The sequence below is a fragment of the Chiloscyllium punctatum genome, chromosome 16 (genome assembly GCF_047496795.1).
Source record: "Chiloscyllium punctatum isolate Juve2018m chromosome 16, sChiPun1.3, whole genome shotgun sequence".
Classification (NCBI taxonomy): Eukaryota; Metazoa; Chordata; class Chondrichthyes; order Orectolobiformes; family Hemiscylliidae; genus Chiloscyllium; species Chiloscyllium punctatum.
This window is the reverse complement of record NC_092754.1, coordinates 18006435-18026491: the sequence shown is the minus strand read 5'-3', so window position 1 is coordinate 18026491 and position 20057 is coordinate 18006435. Positions and strand designations below refer to the sequence as shown.

Here is a 20057-nt window from a genome sequence, read left to right as displayed (position 1 = left end):
TATCCGCCATCAGAGACCCTTGAACCCCTGTGAGGGAGAACCCTGCTTGCAATGAGCCAAATACAAGTAAATGAAGACTCAGTCATAAAATTGTGTGTACAAAAACTATTTTAACAAAACTACAAACAAATATTGCTACCAAAAAACAAAGAAAACCAACTGAAAAACCTTGAATGACAGACTCTCCCCACCTGCCCATGAGGGCACTCACCCTACACCTCCCCCACCAACACCTCCTCCTCCCCCCACCAAACAACTCCTTCAAGCCCACACTGTGCCCCAGCCTTAGGCACAAATAAATATGTAAACAAGGAGGAGACGATCCTTAAATCAACAAAATACAACAATGTCAGGATAAGCACTCCATCCATCCCCAGCTCCATGTCAGCCCCAATTATAAGTAAAAAGAGAAAAAGGAACAGAAAAAGGGGGAAAAACAAAGAGCACCCATTAAATTTCCCATGATAAAATCCAGTTATAAAAAGTATAGTAGGAACAACATATTCCAAGATTTTCTTTCCCTTAACAAAATTATTAGGGAGAGGGGAAAACAAAAGAAAAGGAAAGGGGAAAACACAGGGAAAGAAGGAAAAGAAGACAAACATTAACCATATTCTTCAAATCAGTTGGTCTATTTTATAGTGTCCACAAAGTTCTTGGCTTTATCCGCCAAGTCAAATGTACAAACCGAATCGTCGTGGCTTGAAACGGAGTACCGGATGCAGGCACCCCCTCAGCCTCTTCTTAACTTCAAAGGATGTTCTCTTTTGGATTACAGCGGCTGAGAAATCTTGGAAGGACATAATTTTTTGACATCTTGTGCAGCAGTGCTTGTGTATTTTTCCCCAGTGATCTGGAGGCTTCTATCATTCTTTGCTTGTCCTTGTTGGTGAGGAAGTGGACTAGAACCGGGCAGGGGCAGTGTACCGGCCTGGACCTGCACACCGCGACCTGATAGACCCTTTCAATGTGCAATTGGCCGGACCTGGTTTGAAGGCCTAGGGACTGCGACAGCCAGTGTTCAAAGAAGCTGAGTGGCTGCCCAGCTTCTTTATCCTCCGGAAGCATGACAATCTACAGATTTGTCCTCCAATTGAGGTAGTCATCCTGATCTCACAAGGCCTGCACTTGCTGCTCCAGGGCCTGGATCCGCCCACACGAGGACTCCATCGCCGCTTCTGAGGCAATGGTTTAACCCCCCACCTTCTCCGTCCACGCTCCAAGGCCCTGGAGCTCTGGTTCATGCTTTTGCTGCATGGTTGTGAAGGATTGGATCTGGGCACGAATCTCCTCGAGTGCAGCCTCAACCTTCACAATAAGTCTTTCCATTGCCACCGACAATTCCTACAGATACGTGAAGTCCCTCAGGGGTTTGGGAGATGCCACTGCTGCGGCTTCTGATGTGCCCAGTGCTGCAGGGGAGTGTCCTCCCTGCTGCTGTTTGCTCGCTCCCTTTCCCTTTGGCATCCTTCCCACTCCAGAATGTGAGCAAATATATGTTTTCAAAGTTTTAAATTAACAGTTCTTTCATAGAAGTTAGCCAGGGATGGCAAAATAAAACCACACCAATATGCCTTGGCTGTTAGGCAGAGCCATCCACGATTGTTCTAATGAATCGCCACCATCTTGCTGAATCTGGAAAACACAGACTCCATTCCCATCTCATTGCTTCTCCTAGCAGCTGATGAGAACACAATCGATACAATGAAAGTGCATGCGGGCATGCAGACAGTAATCTAAAAGGGGACAAGCTTTTAAATGCCTGATGAAGGGCTTTTGCCCGAAACGTTGATTTCGCTGCTCGTTGGATGCTGCCTGAACTGCTGTGCTCTTCCAGCACTACTAATCCAGTCAATGGATAACATGTCCACTTCTGGGACAGCAGCTTGTACAGTTTGATAACCCTTTCTCCACTTCCTAGGCTCACAGACCTTTGCAATACCGATGAGTGTCGCATTGTCCAGATGTGTCAACTTTCTGATGAGACATTAAACAGAGATCTCCACCTGCCTCTTGACATGGATGTTAAAGAACTCCAAGCTTTTTCGAGATCTGACTTTCTTGCATTGACATGACCACATTCCTCGAAATCATCACCAAAACAAGTTAGCCATTCATTGGTGTTGCTGGGGATGTGTTGACACAGAATTGGCATTTACCAAACAAATTATCATGTTCCAGAAAGCAATGAATTCAGATACAAATGTTGGCAAAGTTTATGCCAACGGTGTAATCAGCAGAACGAGTAAAACGTTGCACTGGTGCTGAATAGAGGAAGTTATACCAAGTTTCCATACAAACTCCAAACCCAAATGTAAAATCTCCTGTGATTCAGGGCAACCTGGGTAATTGATCACAATCAACTCACAATAGAAAATGTGCAACACTCCACTTCATCATTATAAAGAAGTGCGATTGCCAAGAAATAGGCTAGTCTTCACCTGACTGATTTAAAGCTCTTTTAAACTGCTTCAGTCATGGTTTTGATCCGCCTTTGGTACACAATACCTGTGACCAGTCAGCAACTCAATTGACAGCAGTTACATCTGGTCTGCTGCAATTGATCATAATTACCAAATTGAAATGGAATTTAAACAATTAGCAGCAGGAGAAACAACAGGACAGACTGGTCATTGCACGTATGATTAATTTAAGATTCACATTGGTGCCTGTGTGCCCGAGAGTCTGGATTCAATAGGTAGCAACATATCATTTTGACCTGGGATGGACTATTTTGGGAGGAGGATGAATTTTTAAGCTAATGTTAAAGATTTTGGTTACTCCAATGTAAATGTTTATAAGTGTAACGCATTTCTGTTCAATCCTCCACTTTCTGTACTTCAATTCTGCCAAGAATGTTATCTGGTTGAATCTTGAAGTATTTGTTTCTTATTCATACATGTTATGAGAGTGTACCAATAGGAGGTTGTGCTCTGATGCTGAAGGTCAGCAGCATCTGACAGAGATACTGGATTTTCACCAATATTGTTTTTAATGAGTCAACAGAAGACACTAGTTACATGATCATTAACCTAAATCATTGAATTGCAAAGTTATCCTTCTCTCCATTTCCGAGTCTAGGCTCCTCCTTTAATGACAAATTTACAAAAGAGCTCTGAATATAAGAGCAAAAAGATCACAACTTATTGCTAGGAGACTAGTCTGTAATTCAGACAGAGAATTCATTGCACCACATGGTGTCAGTCACAGGCCAGCTGGTCGCAGTGTGAAACTTCAACCCTTCTCCAACTCCACAATTCTTATAGCCAGTGCTGATCTGACCCTTTCTCTTTCAATTTCTTTATATCTTATCCCCACAATTTCTTCCCCACATTCTTGCTGTACTAATATCTGGACACTTCACAATCTCTCTCCCCCTAGGACTATTGTAGAACACTCACATCCCGCAATCTCACTTCTCTTACAATACTTATGCTTAAAGATCCAAGTTCCAAAACACATGGTCACTACTCAATTTAGGTGGTATTGGGTCAAATCATCAGTGAGAGACCTTCATCCCCTCTCCAAAGGGTGTCTGATATTATTTAAGTGCACTCAGGCACCACCAAGCCTCCCACAGATAATGACCTCAGTAGTGGGCAATCCTGTGCCCGAGATCCCTACTGGCTTGAGGCCTGTTCACCATCAGCCATCACTGGATCCCTCAAGATAGGCAAGTGGTGGGGTTTGCAGAGAGGGACAAGGTTGGTCCTGATGTCAGGGCCCTCAATTGGGCACTAGCTTGAAAGAAAGAGCTTGAGGTGCTGGACAGCGACAGGAGACACATGAATGATAGAGTTCCTACAGAACAGAAAGAGGCCATTCAGCCCATCAAGTTTGCACTGCCCTTCCAAACAACGTCCCATCCAGATCGAGCTCCCTACCCTCTAACCCATAACCCCGTAATTACCACTTGGCCTGCACATCTTCAGACCGTGGGAGGAAACCAGAGCACCCAACAGAAACCACAAGACTCAAGCGAGAACATGCAAACTCCACACAGACAGACAGTCACCCCAAGCTACAGTCGAACCCGGGTCCCTGGCACCATGACAGCAGTGCTCATGACTAAGTCACCAGCCCATCCATTCAGTGTTCACGAGAACTTCTGAAGTACCATTAAATCCAATAGATCTCAGGGATAAAGGCCCGTAAGATGTTCAGTAGTAAGCCGAATTAATTCGCAGGCAGATTCCCACATCAGGCAATTCCCCACCACCATCTCCCCGGAACTAAAATGGGATCGGTTTTCTGACCAGAGGAGAATGGTCACGCATGATCACATGGGCCCATTTACCACTTTGTCTGCTCTGGCAGGCTCCACTAATTCATTGTCCCAGTCTTATTAAAATCAAAATTAATTCCACTGATATTGGTGTTACTGACTAGGCGATGTATGTTACCCTTTCCTCTTTGCTCTCGAGAAGGTGGTGAAAGGGTTTCTTCGAGAATTGCTGAAATATTGCTCAGTACCAAATTCTCATGATACAATTACCCTCCAAGTACTGGTGAAACTGACAGCTTGCACTTATCATTAAACAAGCAACAGTGAAGGTCACTAACCAAGGAAAAATAAATACAGACATAAATAACTGATTACATTCTGATTGACAGAAGAGTTCAATGTGGGTCCATCATTAAAAAATTAATAACACCACATTTCATCTGATTTGCATAACACATGCCATCTGTGAGAAACCATCTTTGATAGGAAAGGGGGACAAGGATCAGGCTGAGAATTGCAAGTATAGTCACTGAGTTTTCTACCCGTTTTAACAGAAACAGGTTTTTCTGCTTTAGGCTGTCCCAGCATTTACAACATTTAATTTTTGACCTGTGATAATCGATTGACTGGAAACAGCAACTGCACTGCATCATCATTCTAGACAATGCAGTCATTAGCTTATTCTGCAGCAGGTTGTGTGCACATAGATGCAATACAGCTTAAAGTAGGTCATTAAATATTTAAATGTATGAGTTGAGCTCCTGTGGCATTGCTTACAGAGATATCTGATATCTAGTGATGAGCCTGCCCTTCCTACTGTTAGTCAAATCCAGTGAACTACAACTGCCATGAGTGTCATCCTCACTCAAATTATATAAAGGGTAGAGGATCCCTGTAACCTTGAAATTTCCAGGTTGAAGTTAAATTAGTGGTTTTCAGCCTGTTTATTTATCATGAAAAGAGGGTTGTTCTCACAAAAGTGTATGCATCTTTAAGATTACTCAAAATTTGAAAGTTTGCAAACATTGAGTGGGTTTACCACATGTCAATTAAGAGACTGCAGATACTGCGCCTGTAGTTTTTTCTATTACTGAAGAGTTTCCTTAGATATTTCAAACAAATGATTCTGTGGATTTAAATTACACACCACAAAGTGACAAAAAATTTAAATAAACGATGACAGTCATCCAAAATACAAACTTGTGCAAGGTATTTTAAACTTAAGTAGTATTAGACTGAACAATTACCCAGTGTAATCACTATCTAGTTCATAATTCAGCTCTGAAGAAGAGTCATTCCAGACTCAAAATGTTAATCCAGTTTCTCTCTACAGATACTGCCAGACCTGCTCAGTTTTTCCAGCATTCTCAGTGTTTGAGATTTCCACTATCCACAGTATTTTGCTTTTAGATACAGTAGCAAGTTTTGAGAAGATTTGCAGGTTAGCTTGAGGTTCTGGATGTAGGTTTGCTCGCTGAGTTCAAAAGGTTCTTTTTCAGACGTTTTGTCACCATACTAGGTAACCTCATCAGTGAGCCTCTGGTGAAGCACTGGTGGTATGGCCCACTTTTTAGGTTTAACCTACATACAAGTAAAAAGTGGGCCATACCACCAGTGCTTCACCAGAGGCTCACTGATGTTACCTAGTATGGTGATGAAACATCTGAAAAAGAACCTTCCACCTCAGCAAGCTTTTGATAAAGTACTTCGTAATTCATATTTTAGAATATAACTTTTGGTTTTAGGTTTAGGTTTAAATTTATAACAATACTCTGACTGAGAAACTGATAAAAACAACCGTTAAGTAAACACAGTTTAAAGAAGCCTGGAGTCTGTTATACTTCAAACAGTTGGGGGCCATATTGGCGTGAAGTTAACGACTAGAAAAGCAACAGTGTATGTGACATTCACAGTTTTTCGAGTAAAAGATAAATTCTTCATGTGGTCTTAGAGAATTCAGCAAAGTTTTGGAATTGAAAGGATTGCATTTCTGCCTAGCAACAGGCAATGTATCACATTGCTATTGAGATGGGTGGAGCTGAGTGAGATTCTTTGTTCTGAGTCATCCCTGAGAAGTCAATTAGGTCACAGCTATTGGACAGTGTTTGGAAAAGCTGCTAAGAGACTGTTCGTTTTTCTTTCGTAGCTCATAGCTCCTTGAAATTGAAAGTCAAGTAATAAAGCCAGATCTGCATCAGAAGTACCAGTAAATACTATTTATTGTCCATGATGCAACTGAATGTGTTTGAGATTCAGTGTTAGAAAATTAGAATGGAGAAAAATATTACTGAATATGTATTTAACTGGAAAATTAAGAAAGAACCCTTTCCAAAAAAGTGTGTTTTTTTGCAACTGGACTTCTGCAAGTTATCAGTTTGGTTGTAAAGTAAAACCACAACAGCTATTGGAAACCAAGAGTGTTTTCTGATGTTTTAAGCCACTGCACAGGAGTCACAGGAAGTTTCATGATGGAGCTATGGAATCCAGAGTTGAGAGATTGGTAAATGAATTGGAAGTTAATTTAGCCACTAGCAAATGGAAGGACCTCCATGAAATCTTCCAAATTAGTGAATGGCTGGAAAACTGAAGAGAAATCATGTGTGACTTTCAGAGAGCTGTGGTATACATTCTGGGCTGGTCCTAGTAAAGGTTGAGAAAGGCAAGGGCAGTGGGGAGGAAGATCATGAGTGTGTAAAGGAGTGAATTTAAATGCAAGTTTTTATAACCTGTAGTGTTAAATTAATCATGCTCAGATGTTTAGTTTTTGATGATAAACAAGAAAGTTCATTTTTGTTTAAAAACTCTTGAGTTTTGTTCTATCACTTAATTGGTGGTTATTTGGATTTCTTCTTCAAACATCTAAAAACCCTATGTGGATTGCAATACTAGGCAAAACATAGATGAAAACAGAGTTTAGATTAGAGTGGTGCTGGAAAAGCACAGCAATCAGGCAGCATCCGAGGAGCAGGATAATCGACGTTTTGGTCAAAAGCCCTTCATCAGGAATTCCTCTAACCTAAACTCTGGTTTCCAGCATCTGCAGTCCTCACTTTTGCCATATAGATGAAAACAGCAGAGACGCTGTTCACCTTTAAATGTTCTCATCAACCTGTTCATAGACATGATTACTCACCTGTGGGATAGGTGGGATTTGAACCTCTTGACTCAAAGAAAGACATACTACCATTGCATCCCAAGAACCTCCCTGTTCACGTTTATAATGAATGACCCAAGAATAAACACATGAAATGTGTAAAGTGTTATCACAATTGAACTATGGGTGACTGACAGAAATCCAAAGTGATCTATAATTCTAACGTTCACCCCATAGTCCTGAATTTTCCACCTCAAACTTTGCTCAATTTATCCGTTAACAGCGACATCTTGCAGTTCTTTGGTTTATTCAAATGTAGCAAAACGCATGTTTGAGGATTGCTTGCTTCAAAAGACCCCCCCCCCCCCCCGCGCCCCCGCTTCCCTGTTTTCAAAAGCCGCCCATGTAAATTGTCAAGGCTCTCCCCCTCACTCGAAATGATGGATGTGAATAAACCAATTGTACTAGTCAATTACATTTCAGTCTATAATTCACCTTCGAGTATCACTTATTCTGCATGTGCCCACTAACTGTACGCCTCGATTTCAATCCAGACTCTGCGGAGAGTGTCCGTTACTCTACATATAAACCTCAGCAGAATTCCACGTAACAGCCGAGTAACGCTGGAAACCAGAATAAAGATACGACTGTTTTTCAATTGGAAAGCATTTTATCGTATTACAGGATTATAGACAAACTGTACGGAGGTTTGTAGCGTTTAACAATAACTGTCTACTTTCATAAAGATCTGGTTAATTCAAAGTTAAAATTAGTGGCCCGTTTGTATGCGGGAGAGAGAGTGACTTCTGGTGACGTGGGCCCCACAGAAACCAGAACAGCAGCCGCCAATATACCCCCCGTACACGTGCAAATGACCCCAAGACAGTCAGAGGAGCTGGAAACAGGCACCAGGTCACACCCATTGAAAACCTTGGAAATTGCGAAGGAAAGGCGCGACTCTCACCCCTTTACAGAAATAAATACAACACTCAGAATGAGCCCTCGTTACCAAGGAACAAAAACAAAAATGTGACTGGAGGGACCACAGTATTCCTAGGTCAACCCTTGACCGCGAGGTTGGGGGTGCAGGTAACAATGTTCGGGGTTGGGTGAAACATTGAATAGATGATGGAATTGACACACAGCTCCGTTTGCTGGAGCTGTCTGGACTCTGCCTCCCTCCACCCCGTCGGCTTTTTCATGGGAGGGAAGGGGGTTGCTCGGGAGCAAGGAAAGAAATTAAAACTGGCAGCACTCACCCAGAAACCAGTCACAAAAGCTGCCCGTCCGACCTGCCCATCTCGCTCCGTTCACTTCGCAAGTGAATTTGGGAGATAAGAGTAAAAAAAACTTCTTGCAAATTCCTGCTCGCAACTATTTCAGAGGGTTGGCTTGGACGCAATCAAAACCAGAGGGAGAGGGAGGATACACATCCTGAATCTACCAAAAAAAAGCATTAGTTAGGCTCCAATGAACAGGGTACACGTTTAAAGGATGGTATATAGTGTGTATTCATCATATTGTGTGGGTCAAAGTTGTTTTTCTTTTTGTAAAATTAGTATTTTGCGAAGACCCATTGCTACTTCCCCCCCCCCCCTAAGACTGTGATGCTGATGGAAGGAACCTCATTTACATGAAGATTAAGGGTTGACATCAGGATTTTGTTACAGTGTATCATTCGGCGGGGAAAGGTATCAATTTATTTTTAATTATTATTTTCTTTCTGGAAACCGATTAAATCTGGAGGAATACCGTTACAGTTGAGCCTCGAATGTGGATGAACCTTTTATGCAAAATGACAAATCGTGTCGCCAGAGAATCTTTCCAAGGTGGGCTTCAGATTCCTACATTTTTTTTCTCTTCATTTTAAATGCTGCGTTTAAATGATTAACAACTTTCTTTCTGTTCGGTCGGAAGAGACTTATTTCGGATACATTTCAGGTAGTTGTCAGACTGAGAAGACGTATCTTTATTTGTGTTTTTTAAACAATTAATTGAAGGCGCGCTCGGTGTCTTTCGCTGTTAATTTCTCGGATCCCGAGAGAGATGGCAATGTCGATGCGGCTATCAGTCGTCAGTTTATTACTTCAGTCCTCTGAAAACTCTGCTTTCTGTGTGTTGAAATCGGAACATTTCTGTTTTAACATTGTAACCCCCTCCCTCCACCCCCGCCAGTCTGATCTCGTTGTTTCCGAGTGTAAATGATCAGGTTTGCGAAATATGCATAAAAGCTGCCACCCCGATTAAATCCCCGTTTAATGTTGGGGTGATATTTATACATGGGGGGGGGGGGGGGGGGGGGGGGGAGAAGGGGGAAGGACTGGGGTTGGGTTTATGCTGCTAACTTTTAAGTTTGATCTGCCTCCATATTCTCTATGGCGAATTCTGCCGGCTGCCTGAACTCGAACAGATCTCGCCTTGGATTCTCCCTCCCTCCCTTCCTTCCCCTCCTCTCCCCTCCCCTCCCCCTCAAATCTCTTCAGGGGAGGGGAAAAAAAACTAATTATTTTTCTCTCCGTTACAGACATGGATTCTTCATCGCCCTCAACTTTCGACTCGGAGGTAATTCTATGACATTAATTCTAAAAGGTCCTTGAATCTTCCTATGGTCGGAATTTAGACGGGATTTTTGTTTTTAAAAGTGATCGATTTCAGTCGACAGTCGGATCAATTTCATTCCCATAGGGGTCCGATTATATACGTCGCGCCATCTTGTCACTTTACCATACCTGTGTGTAATTTTTAAGACCCCTTGTTAATCAGAGCAGATAGGTTTGTGTTAAAATGTGTGTCTGGCCGCCTTGCTGTGCTCCCATTCGAAGTTAGCAATCTATTGTTGCGGGGGTGGGGGGGACATTTCCCCTTTAAATCAGTGCTGTCCTTTTTTTAAAATTCCCTCCCCCTCCAAGAGTCTGCTGCCTGCCTGTTCTTCAGGGATCGCCAATCCCGGTGTGTGTGTGTTTTTTAGTGATGAATATTCGCCATCTTGCCTCTGACCCGTCCCTTTTTTTTCCCCCTATCCTTCCCTCCTTCCTCAAAAAGGAATTTTATTTTCCTAATGAATCGCCCCGCGCCTCTTTTGACCTCCTCCACTTCTGCCCCGAACTCTAATCCCGCACACTTCGCTTTCATTAAACCCAGATCGTTCCTACTTTTAAAAAAAACAATTTTTATTAAAAATAATGTTTCTCTACGCGAACGTGTCCCGCGAGGAGGCCTTTTAATTTATAGTTAAATGGAAAGGTTTTACTGGTAGTAAAATGTATCAATAGTACAGAATGAATCGGTCCCTTTGTTAAATGGTGTTATGTACAGTCAGTTGGGGATGTTGTATTATGGGTAGATGGACCCTTCCTCCCCCTTCCCAGACTGTGGATTATCCGAGATACATCAAACTGAGCTTTAACAGCGAGCAGCTCAATCCTGGGGATATCTGTAAAATCCGAAAGAGCGGTTGCCACAACAGCCCTACTTTTTGATCAGTGGGACGAATTATTTTTTTCTCAAATGGGCGAAACGCGCGATCTTGCTTGAAGTGAATGGTAGTTGACAATTCCGGCTAATAGGTGGACGATCGGGGTTTAGATGGCAGAGGTCAAACTGTTTTCGTATCGCCTACATTCAAGTTTTCCAGACTACGACCTTCAGCCCCTTGCACCCTCGCCGGCAGTCATCCCCTTCCCGTCTGTTGAGCAAAATTCTAAGGAGGTTTACTACTCACCAGTAGAATGTGATGCTGGGTAGGATATAGTACAGTCATTCGGGAGGCTTGGTGCCTGGAGTTAAATCGGACACTCAGCTCCTGATCTGACCAGGAGGCAAAGAACCGAAGAACCGTTCAGGCAGGTAAACAAACTGTTGTGTGTCCCCTTTACCTAAGAATTGCACTGAAGTATTTTCTAATGTAAAGCCCAGTTGCCAGGAACGATTGATTGCCTCATCTGTGTTCCTGAAGAGACGTTAATTTGAAAGATTTTGCCCAATCTTTGCAAAATTTCTACTGTGCTAAGTGCTGCACATTATTCTATCTGAGCACCAAGACTAACAATAAGGCCTTCCTTTTCTTTGTTCTGCAGTGTCTATGGTAATGGGGCCAAAATTAGATTCAAATCTTGAAAAATTACTTGAGACTCAGTGCTCAAATTGTTGACTGGCCATCCGTGACAGACCTCTGTGTACATAAACACTGAGCCAATCGTCGAGTTATTCAGACCCTTTGGTCCAACCAGTCCACGCCAACTAAACTAAACTGTTTTCACCTGCCTGCGCTGGCCCATATCCCTCCAAACTTTTACTGATCTTTTAATTTATCCAAATGTCTGTTAAATGTTGTAAACTGTACCTGCATCTGCCACTATTTCTGACAGTTCATTCCACACACAAACCACCGTGTTTAAAAAAAAGTTGCCCCCATGTCCTTTTCAAATTTTTCTCTTCTCACCTTAAAAATATACCCCCTAGTTTTGAACTCCCCCACCTTAGGGAAAAGACTCTTGTAATTCAGCTTATCTATGTGCCCCATGATTTTATGAACCTGTCTAAGGTCACCCTTCAACCTACTACACTATGGTGAAAAGGGTACTGAGCTTTTTTAGCCTTTCCGGTCTATTTTTATATCTCAAACCCGTCAATCTCGGCAACATCCTGGTTAATCTTTTCTGAACCCTCTCCAGGTTAATAATATCCTTCCTATAACAGGGTGATCAGAATGGCACACAGAGGCATTACCAAAGTCCTGTACATTCTGAACATGACATCCAAACTCCTACATTCAAAGGTCTGAGCAATGAAGGCAAGTGTGTTAGACGTCTTCTTAATCACCCCTGTCTACCCGGAGTGCAAATTTCAAAGACTTCTGTACCTGAACCCCTAATTCTGTCTGTTCTACAACACTACCCAGGGCCTCACCTACCAGTCTGTCAGCATCCACATCCAAATGATCATTAGCTGCTATTTCTGCTACCTCCAGTGACATGCTACCACAGACACCTGTTTCCCTCTCCTCCATTGTCAGCCTTCCACATGGACAGTACCATCTGGGACATCCTGGTCCACTCTGCCGTCACTCCCAACATTCCACCACAGCCTCATGGCACCTTTCCCTGCAACTGCAGAAGGCATGACACCTACCTGTTTACTTCCTCCCTTCTCCGCATCCAAGGGCCCAAATTCAACTTCCAGGTGAAGCAGCACTTGACCTGCACTTCACGCAGTCTGGTCTACTGCATTCTTTGCTCACCAAGTGGTTATCTCTACGCTTGGGGAAACGAAGCATAGACTGGGTGACCGCTTCACAGAATACCTACATTCTGTCTGCAAAAATGACCCTGAGCTTCCAGATGTCTGTCCCTTCAAAGTACCAATCGTTCCCTGGCCAACATCTCTGTTTCAGGCTTGCTATAGTACTCCAGCAAAGCTCAGTGTAAGCTGGAAGAACAGCACCTCATTTTCCACTTTGGGACTCTGTAGCCCTCTGGACTCAATATCAAAGCCCTCTCCCATGTCCTTATCCCAAAGCCACATATCAGGTTTTCTTAACATAGTTGGCTATTATACACAACTCATTGTTAGCCATTAACAGTCACCATTAATAGCTATTCACCCTCCTAGCCAGATTATTACCCACGCCTTTGTCCGTCCAACTGTTCTCTCTCTTTGGGGTCTGTCCCCACCTATCGTTTACTCCTTACCACCAAACCCCCCACCCCCCACCCTTTCTCCTAGATAAAAACTGACATTTTCCGAGCTACCATCAGTTCTGAGGAAGGGTCACTTGATTCAAAATGTTCACTGATTTCTCTCCACAGATGCTGCCAAACCCACTGAGCTGTTTTAGCAATTTTGGTTTTAGCTTTGATTTACAGCATCTGCAGTTTTTTTTGGTTTTAACTGTACAAGTCCTGCCCTTGTTTGTGTTACCAAAATGTGATACCCCACATTTATCCAAATTAAACTCCATCTCTGCTCCTCAGCCTACTGACCCAACTTATCAAGATCTCTTTGTAATCTTAGATATCCTTCTTCACTGTCCATTATACCACTAATTTTGGTAAAAAAGATAAAAGTCAACTGCAAACTTAATAACCATTCCTCCTATATTTTCATCCAAGTCATTTATATAAATGACAAACAAAAGTGGACCTACACCTGTATTACACAGGAAAACAGCTTTAGAAGAATGTTTTCAGTAAACGTACAGTGGCAGATCTGTACCCATAGACACTGAATCCCTGTATTACTTAGCTGCAAGTAGGATGAAAATTTCATCTACTACTAAACATCACTGAAATCTTGGGGATGACAAAGCAAGAATCCCACCTCTCCCAGTCATAGTATCCCTGTAATCCACTACATTACTATTAGATGATGGTAGAAACCGGTTGATTTTAAACAAAACTGTTCAAACGTTGAAGCTTTGCAATATTAGTGATCATAAAGCAGTATTAACTTGCATACCAATGACCAGAGTACAGTGGTTGGTTTGTCTGTACCGATTGCACAAATTCACATCTAACCTTACTCTCTTTTGCTCTCCCTTCTCCCCAGGATTATACTCCAACAGATAAGAGGTGTAGGACAGTCGAAGATTTTAATAAATTCTGCACGTTTGTCTTGGTTTATGCTGGTTACATTCCCTACCCTCAAGAAGTAAGTTCAACTGCTTCAAACTCCCAATTTTTATTCTCTATCATATTGCAGTTTGACAAAGTAACTATCTTTCCTGCTCAATTTGTAGAAAATGACACATAAGTAATGGTGGATAGTGTCACAATTTCAATTCCAGTATTGGCGACAGACACCATTCAATGGCTCAATGCATTTATTCAGTGATGAACTGACCTGGAAAGTCTCGGGTTTGATTGGTGATCTGGAATACAATGTCTTGAAAGGATGATGGAGGCAGGTTCAATCCTGATTTTTCTTTTAAATGAGATTGATAAACAGTGGGGCTGGGGCTAATGGAAGAAGGAAATGTTAAGGCTAGGGGAAGGAGTAACCGGCGTGAGATAGCTTTTTCAAAAAGACAATACAGATGCTGAGGGTGAAATCGTTTTTTTCTATGCTCTGTAATTTCATTTTCCAAGCTCAATTAACAGGTCTCGGCCAGGTGGGTAACAGGGGCACAACAGTTGGTCTCTAGTAAGGGGAGAATTTAACTCTGGCTTTACTCCTGATTGCCAGAAGTTAACTATGGTCGCCAAAAGGATGTCCCCCCTCATAGGAACATCAGTCACACTGTTTGAATTGGGAGATCCCTTTAGTTTTAGTCAGAGATAAAAGAAATATCTTTCTCTGGAAGGTCATTAGTCTGGGTAAATTCTCTTTCTCAGAGGAATAGTGGCTGGGTCAGTTTAATGATTTTAAGGCTGAGTTAGATAGATTCTTGGTGGACAAGAAAGTCAAAGGGTATGGGAGTAGATAGGAAAGTGGAGGCCACTAATTTGAATACAAATTAGGAGTAGACCCTCTTCAGTCAGCTCCACTGTTCAATAAGTTCATGGCTGATCTGATTAACCACAGTCTGACCTACCACTGATCAAATCAGCCAGGATCTTACAAAATGGTGGAGCAGGTGCTGCATAAGTTAGTCATAATTCATAGGTTTGAGACACTTCAACCAGGGCAATGTGAGCTTGGCTGAGATCCCTGTTTTAATTGTTCAGGCACTCACTATTTGGTGATGGTGACAATGAAGAGTTAGGATTGAGGAACCTGTACCCTAGCATTGGAGAGGAAAGGAAGGTGATAAATGAAGGAGAAACGCAGATGCTTTTCCTTAAGTGTGCTCATCAGTGTCCTTAAAAGTAGGAATAATTTATAACAAAACTTGGATGCTTTTGATCGAAGCTATGCACATAGGGCATAAGGGGAGAGAGAATCTGGAATGGGCGAAGGAGAAAAGATTGCCTGGTTCTACCTGACCTTTTTCATTTTTGAAGAGTGTTGTGCTGGAAAAGCAGTCAGTCAGGCAGCTTTTGAGGAGCAGGGGAGTCGATGTTTTGGGCATAAGCCCATCACCAGAAATGATGCCCCAAAACATCAACTCTCCTGCTCCTCGGATGCTGCCTGACCAGCTGTGCTTTTCTAGCATCACACTCTTCAATTCTGATCTCCAGCATCTGTAGTCCTCACTTTCTCCTGGTTCATTTTTCACTTGGCAACAATCTTCAAGTCAGCATCAGAGGCCCTTTAACATCACCCAGATATGGTACCTTTGTAACAATGTCCAATTGGGGAGTAATGGAAGGCTTCTTTTAAAAAGGCATCAGTGATCTGAATTTGACAGGCAAATGTTCACGCCTCCCCCACTCCTCCCATTTTCTAGATATGTATTACTTTGAGGGCTGGATGTTTTGGTTTACAAAACAGCAAGCAGTCACTCAGTAGTCAGCTTCTGGGCTCATATTGTTACACTGAGCAAATAGTTGAGTGTAATCTGTTTCTTATTTCAATCCCGTTTATGGGCAGAACTTCTTGTTATCCTGTTAATGTTGTGGCATTCCAAGCATGTCGCTTAGAATGTGCCAATTCCCAAAGAAAACCAGAGACTTTTGATCAAACAGGTTTTCTGTTTGACTCCATGAAACTAAGTTGTGTCTGGATGTTCCATTTTCACAGATTTTGTCAGCTGTTTGGGGTCACCCGTTTCCGAAGGCTGTATAAAGGAGTGGGTGGAGATAATTATTTTAAAAAGGAGAAAATGTACATTTTTATAGCACCTTTCACAACCTCCAGATGTCACAATGCACTTCACAGCCAATTTTATAATGCAGGAAATGTTTTGGTCAGTCTGAGTACAACAATGTTTCTTGAGCAGCTAATCAATAACCAAATAATTTTTTGCTTTTTTTTTCCAGTTGAGGAATAAATATTAACTTATGATGCAAGAGAGAACTCACCTAATCATTTTTTTAAAAAAAAAGTGCAACAGGATGTTTTATGTCCACGTGAGAGGGTACATAGAGCCTCATTTTAAAAAAACATCCATGCAGGTGCTCCAATCCTTTAGTACCTCCCTGGAGTGTCGACTTTGATTCTCCTTAGACATAATCACTTTCAATGAAGAAAAAGTACTAAGGAAGCTGAGGGGGTTAAAGCCCAGTAAGTTCCTTGGACCAAATGAATTGAAACCTAAGATATTGGTGAAAGAAGCAACTAGAGAGTTAGTAGATGCACTGGTAGTAACCTTCCAAGAAGCCTTCAATTCTGGGAAAGGTCCCAGGGAATTGGAAACTGCCAATGTAATACCTTTATCCGAAAAGGGAAGGAGGCAAAAGAAAACAGGTGACTGTGGGCTAGTTAGCATAACGTTTATCATTGGGAAATGTTAGAGACTGTTATAACAGATGTAATAGCAGAACATTAGAAATGCGTAACATAATCAAGCAGAGTCAGCATGGCTTCATGAAAGGTAAATTGTACCTGAGATATTTCTTAGAATTCTTTTGAGTAGGTAACAAGCAGGATACTGGATTAGTGGTGCTGGAAGAGCACAGCAGTTCAGGCAGCATCCAACGAGCAGCGAAATCAACGTTTCGGGCAAAAGCCCTTCATCAGGAATAAAGGCAGTGAGTCTGAAGCGTGGAGAGATCAGTTAGAGGAGGGTGGGGGTGGGGAGAGAGTAGCACAGAGTACAGTGGGTGAGTGGGGGAGGAGATGAAGGTGATAGGTCAAGGAGGAGAGGGTGGAGTGGATAGGTGGAAAAGGAGATAGGCAGGTTCGACAAGTCCGGACAAGTCAAGGAGACAGTGCTGAGCTGGAAGTTTGAAACTAGAATGAGGTGGGGGAAGGGGAAATGAGGAAGCTGTTGAAGTCCACATTGATGCCCTGGGGTTGAAGTGTTCTGAGGCGGAAGAGGAGGCGTTCTTCCTCCAGGCGTCTGGTGGTGAGGGAGCGGCGGTGAAGGAGGCCCAGGACCTCCGTGTCCTCGGCAGAGTGGGAGGGGGAGTTGAAATGTTGGGCCACTGGGCGGTTTGGTTGATTGGTGCGGGTGTCTCGGAGATGTTCCCTAAAGCGCTCTGCTAGGAGGCGCCCAGTCTCCCCAATGTAGAGGAGACCACATCGGGAGCAACGGATACAATAAATGATATTAGTGGATGTGCAGGTAAATCTTCGATGGATGTGGAAAGCTCCTTTAGGCCCTTGGATAGAGGTGAGGGAGGAGGTGTGGGCGCAGGCTTTACAGTTCCTGTGGTGGCAGGGGAAAGTGCCAGAATGGGAGGGTGGGTCATAGGGGGGTGTGGACCTGACCAGGTAGTCGCGGAGGGATAGTTGAAGGGGAACCAGCAGAGATAATACATTTGGATTTTCAAAAGGCAACAAGTTATTGCACAGGTGGCTACCTCATAAGATAAGAGCCCATGGTGTTGAGTGTTTAGTGCAAGGACAGAGGATTTGCTACCTAATAGAAGACAGAAAGTTGGGATAAGGGGGATATTTTCAGAATGGCAATCTAATTAATGGAACTCCACAATGAGCATACTCGGACTACAATTATTCACAATATCGTTCATGACTTGGACGAGGAAAGTGAGTGTACATTAGTCAAGTTTGTAGATGGTACAAAAACAAGAATGGAAAGGCAAGTGGGGAGGATGGCACAGAGTCGACAGAGGGCTAAGCAAGTGGACAAAAACTTGGCAGATGGACTATCACGTGGGAAAGTGTGCGGTTATGCACTTTTGGAAGCATGAACATTATTTAAGTGGAGAATGGTGTAGCACACAAGGCCTTGGATTCCTTGTCCATGAATCGCAAAAGACTGGCATATAAATGCAGTGGTAATAAGGGAGTGAGATGGAAATTTGACCTTTATTTCAAAGGAACACAGTATGAAAGTAGGGAAGTCATGCGAAAACTATTCCAAGCACTAGAAAGGCTCACACCTAGAACACTGTGAACAGTTTGGGTTTTTTAGCTAAGGAAAGATTAGATTAGATTAGATTAGATTACTTACAGTGTGGAAACAGGCCCTTCGGCCCATGTATGGCATTGGATAGGGTTAACTAGACTGAACGTTTGGAGGGATTGTCCTATGAGGAGAAGTTGATTAGATTTGGCCTGTGCTCATTGGAAGTTAGAAGATTGAGATTCACTCAAGAAGATTCTCTCTCATGGGTCTTGACAAGATAGATGCTTTCCACTTGTGGGAGAGTCTAAACTCAGAGGGCATAATCTCAAGAGTAAAGGGTTCATTTAAGTAAGAGATAAAGAAGATGGTTTTCCCCAGAGGGTAGTTGAAATAACTGCAGAGGCTAGTGTCCCATCACCAAGTCACCCTTTTATTTAATGTGCACAGTACGTAGGCTCTCTTCAGCAAGCCTGGAGTCAGTGCCTCGACTGAGGAGACTTTCTGAATCTCCTGCTTGTAATTTTTTTTACCACTGGGGAAAACATCCATGTGGTCAGTGAACCCATAATGAGCAAAGCAGGATTATAGCAATACTAAGCTCCTGTTTATTTTGTACTGTTTAATAATAAAAAAGAAAAAAAAATGTTAACAACACACAGAAAGCAGCAGTTCACAAAAAAAAACACTATATACAGGGGAAAGGGCAGCAAGGCCGAACCCCATCGTTCAACCATGTTTCAGGGAGATGAGGAACCTCAGATCCCACTTTCATTCATCACAAAGGTAACAGTAACAAACAGAGGCAAGACAGTGCAATCAAATGAGAAACAGGGCATAGAACACAGATTCAATATAGCTATAAAAAAGTCCTTGGCTAGCCATCCTGCAGGACAGTTGTCAGTCTTCTAGTCTCTGGCCACCAGGTGTACTGGCTGACCCTCCCCAGCACTCTTTACATTCTGTTTACTTTTTAAAAAATTTCTTTTTTTCCCTTTGGGATATCTGACACTCCTTTTTTTTTTCCATTACCCCCACACTACCATCTAACTGTGGTAGTGCTTATTTTTCCCCAGCACCCATGTTTGTGTGCGCAGATGTGAGACACAGTGAAAGGCACAGTGAGCAAATCTTTATTCATATGTTTTTTCCCCGCCCCCGCCTTATATTATTTTATTAAACAATTCAGTTTACAAAACAATTAACATTAACAGCTGTATACAAAGAAACAGCAATTTTACAGGGGAGAGGAATGGCAAACTCCAGGCCTCAAACCCCACCATTCAACTATTTGTCAGGGAAATGAGGGCAAACCTCAAATCCCAGTTTCAATCATCACAAAACAGTAACAATGACAAGTACATATGAAACAGTGCATACAATACAGACCCCCACAAAACCCACCCTGTGCCTCCCACCTTCTGCCCACCCCTACACACCTTCCAGTTCTCAGTCCACCCTGACACACCTTTCGACCACCTCTAGGACAGCCCACCCAGGGTGACAGCACTGAGGATGATCCAGCTGCCTTCCAGTCTGTCCCTACGTACCATTGTGCTGTCGCCCACCCCAATGTACTATCCGGCCTGTGGACTACCCTGACACACCTTCCAGCCACCTCTAGGACAGCCCGTCCTCTTCCCCAGGAACGAAAGCGTGCAGGGCAGCCCACAAGCCTTCCGGATCTCAGCCTGCCTCTCGGCTGCTCCAACACCTTTCAACCAGCTCTAGGACAGCCCATCCCGATTACCCCTTCTCAGGACGGCAGCGCTCAGAACAGCCTACCCACCTTCTGGCTCTCGGAGCGACTGGCATCAGGGTGGCCTACCCACCCTCCAGCTCTCAGGGTGACAGCTTTCAGGACGACCTATGAGCCTCCCCGCTCACAG

The 20057-nt window shown here is 43.1% G+C and overlaps 2 protein-coding genes across 4 annotated transcripts in view; one reads left to right on the top strand and one right to left on the bottom strand.

The window, feature by feature from the left end:
- The window catches only part of klhl21 (kelch-like family member 21), a 40402-nt gene extending 31751 nt beyond the window's left edge, over positions 1–8651 (bottom strand). The window contains exon 1 of the mRNA XM_072586324.1: positions 8579–8651. The gene's annotated coding sequence lies outside the window, so the exon portion shown is untranslated. The remainder of the gene's footprint in view (positions 1–8578) is intronic.
- LOC140486995 (uncharacterized) overlaps positions 8115–20057 on the top strand; it is a 24406-nt gene continuing 12463 nt past the window's right edge. Inside the window, exons 1-4 of one of the 3 annotated variants that reach the window (XM_072586318.1) lie at positions 8115–8408; positions 9066–9148; positions 9844–9881; positions 13866–13967. In XM_072586318.1, coding sequence (XP_072442419.1) covers positions 9091–9148; positions 9844–9881; positions 13866–13967 — 198 coding nt within the window. In that variant the 5' untranslated portion in view covers positions 8115–8408; positions 9066–9090. Of the gene's footprint in view, positions 8409–8687; positions 9149–9174; positions 9261–9843; positions 9882–13865; positions 13968–20057 lie in introns of those variants that run through there. The other 2 variants (XM_072586317.1, XM_072586319.1) reach the window with 2 other exon arrangements.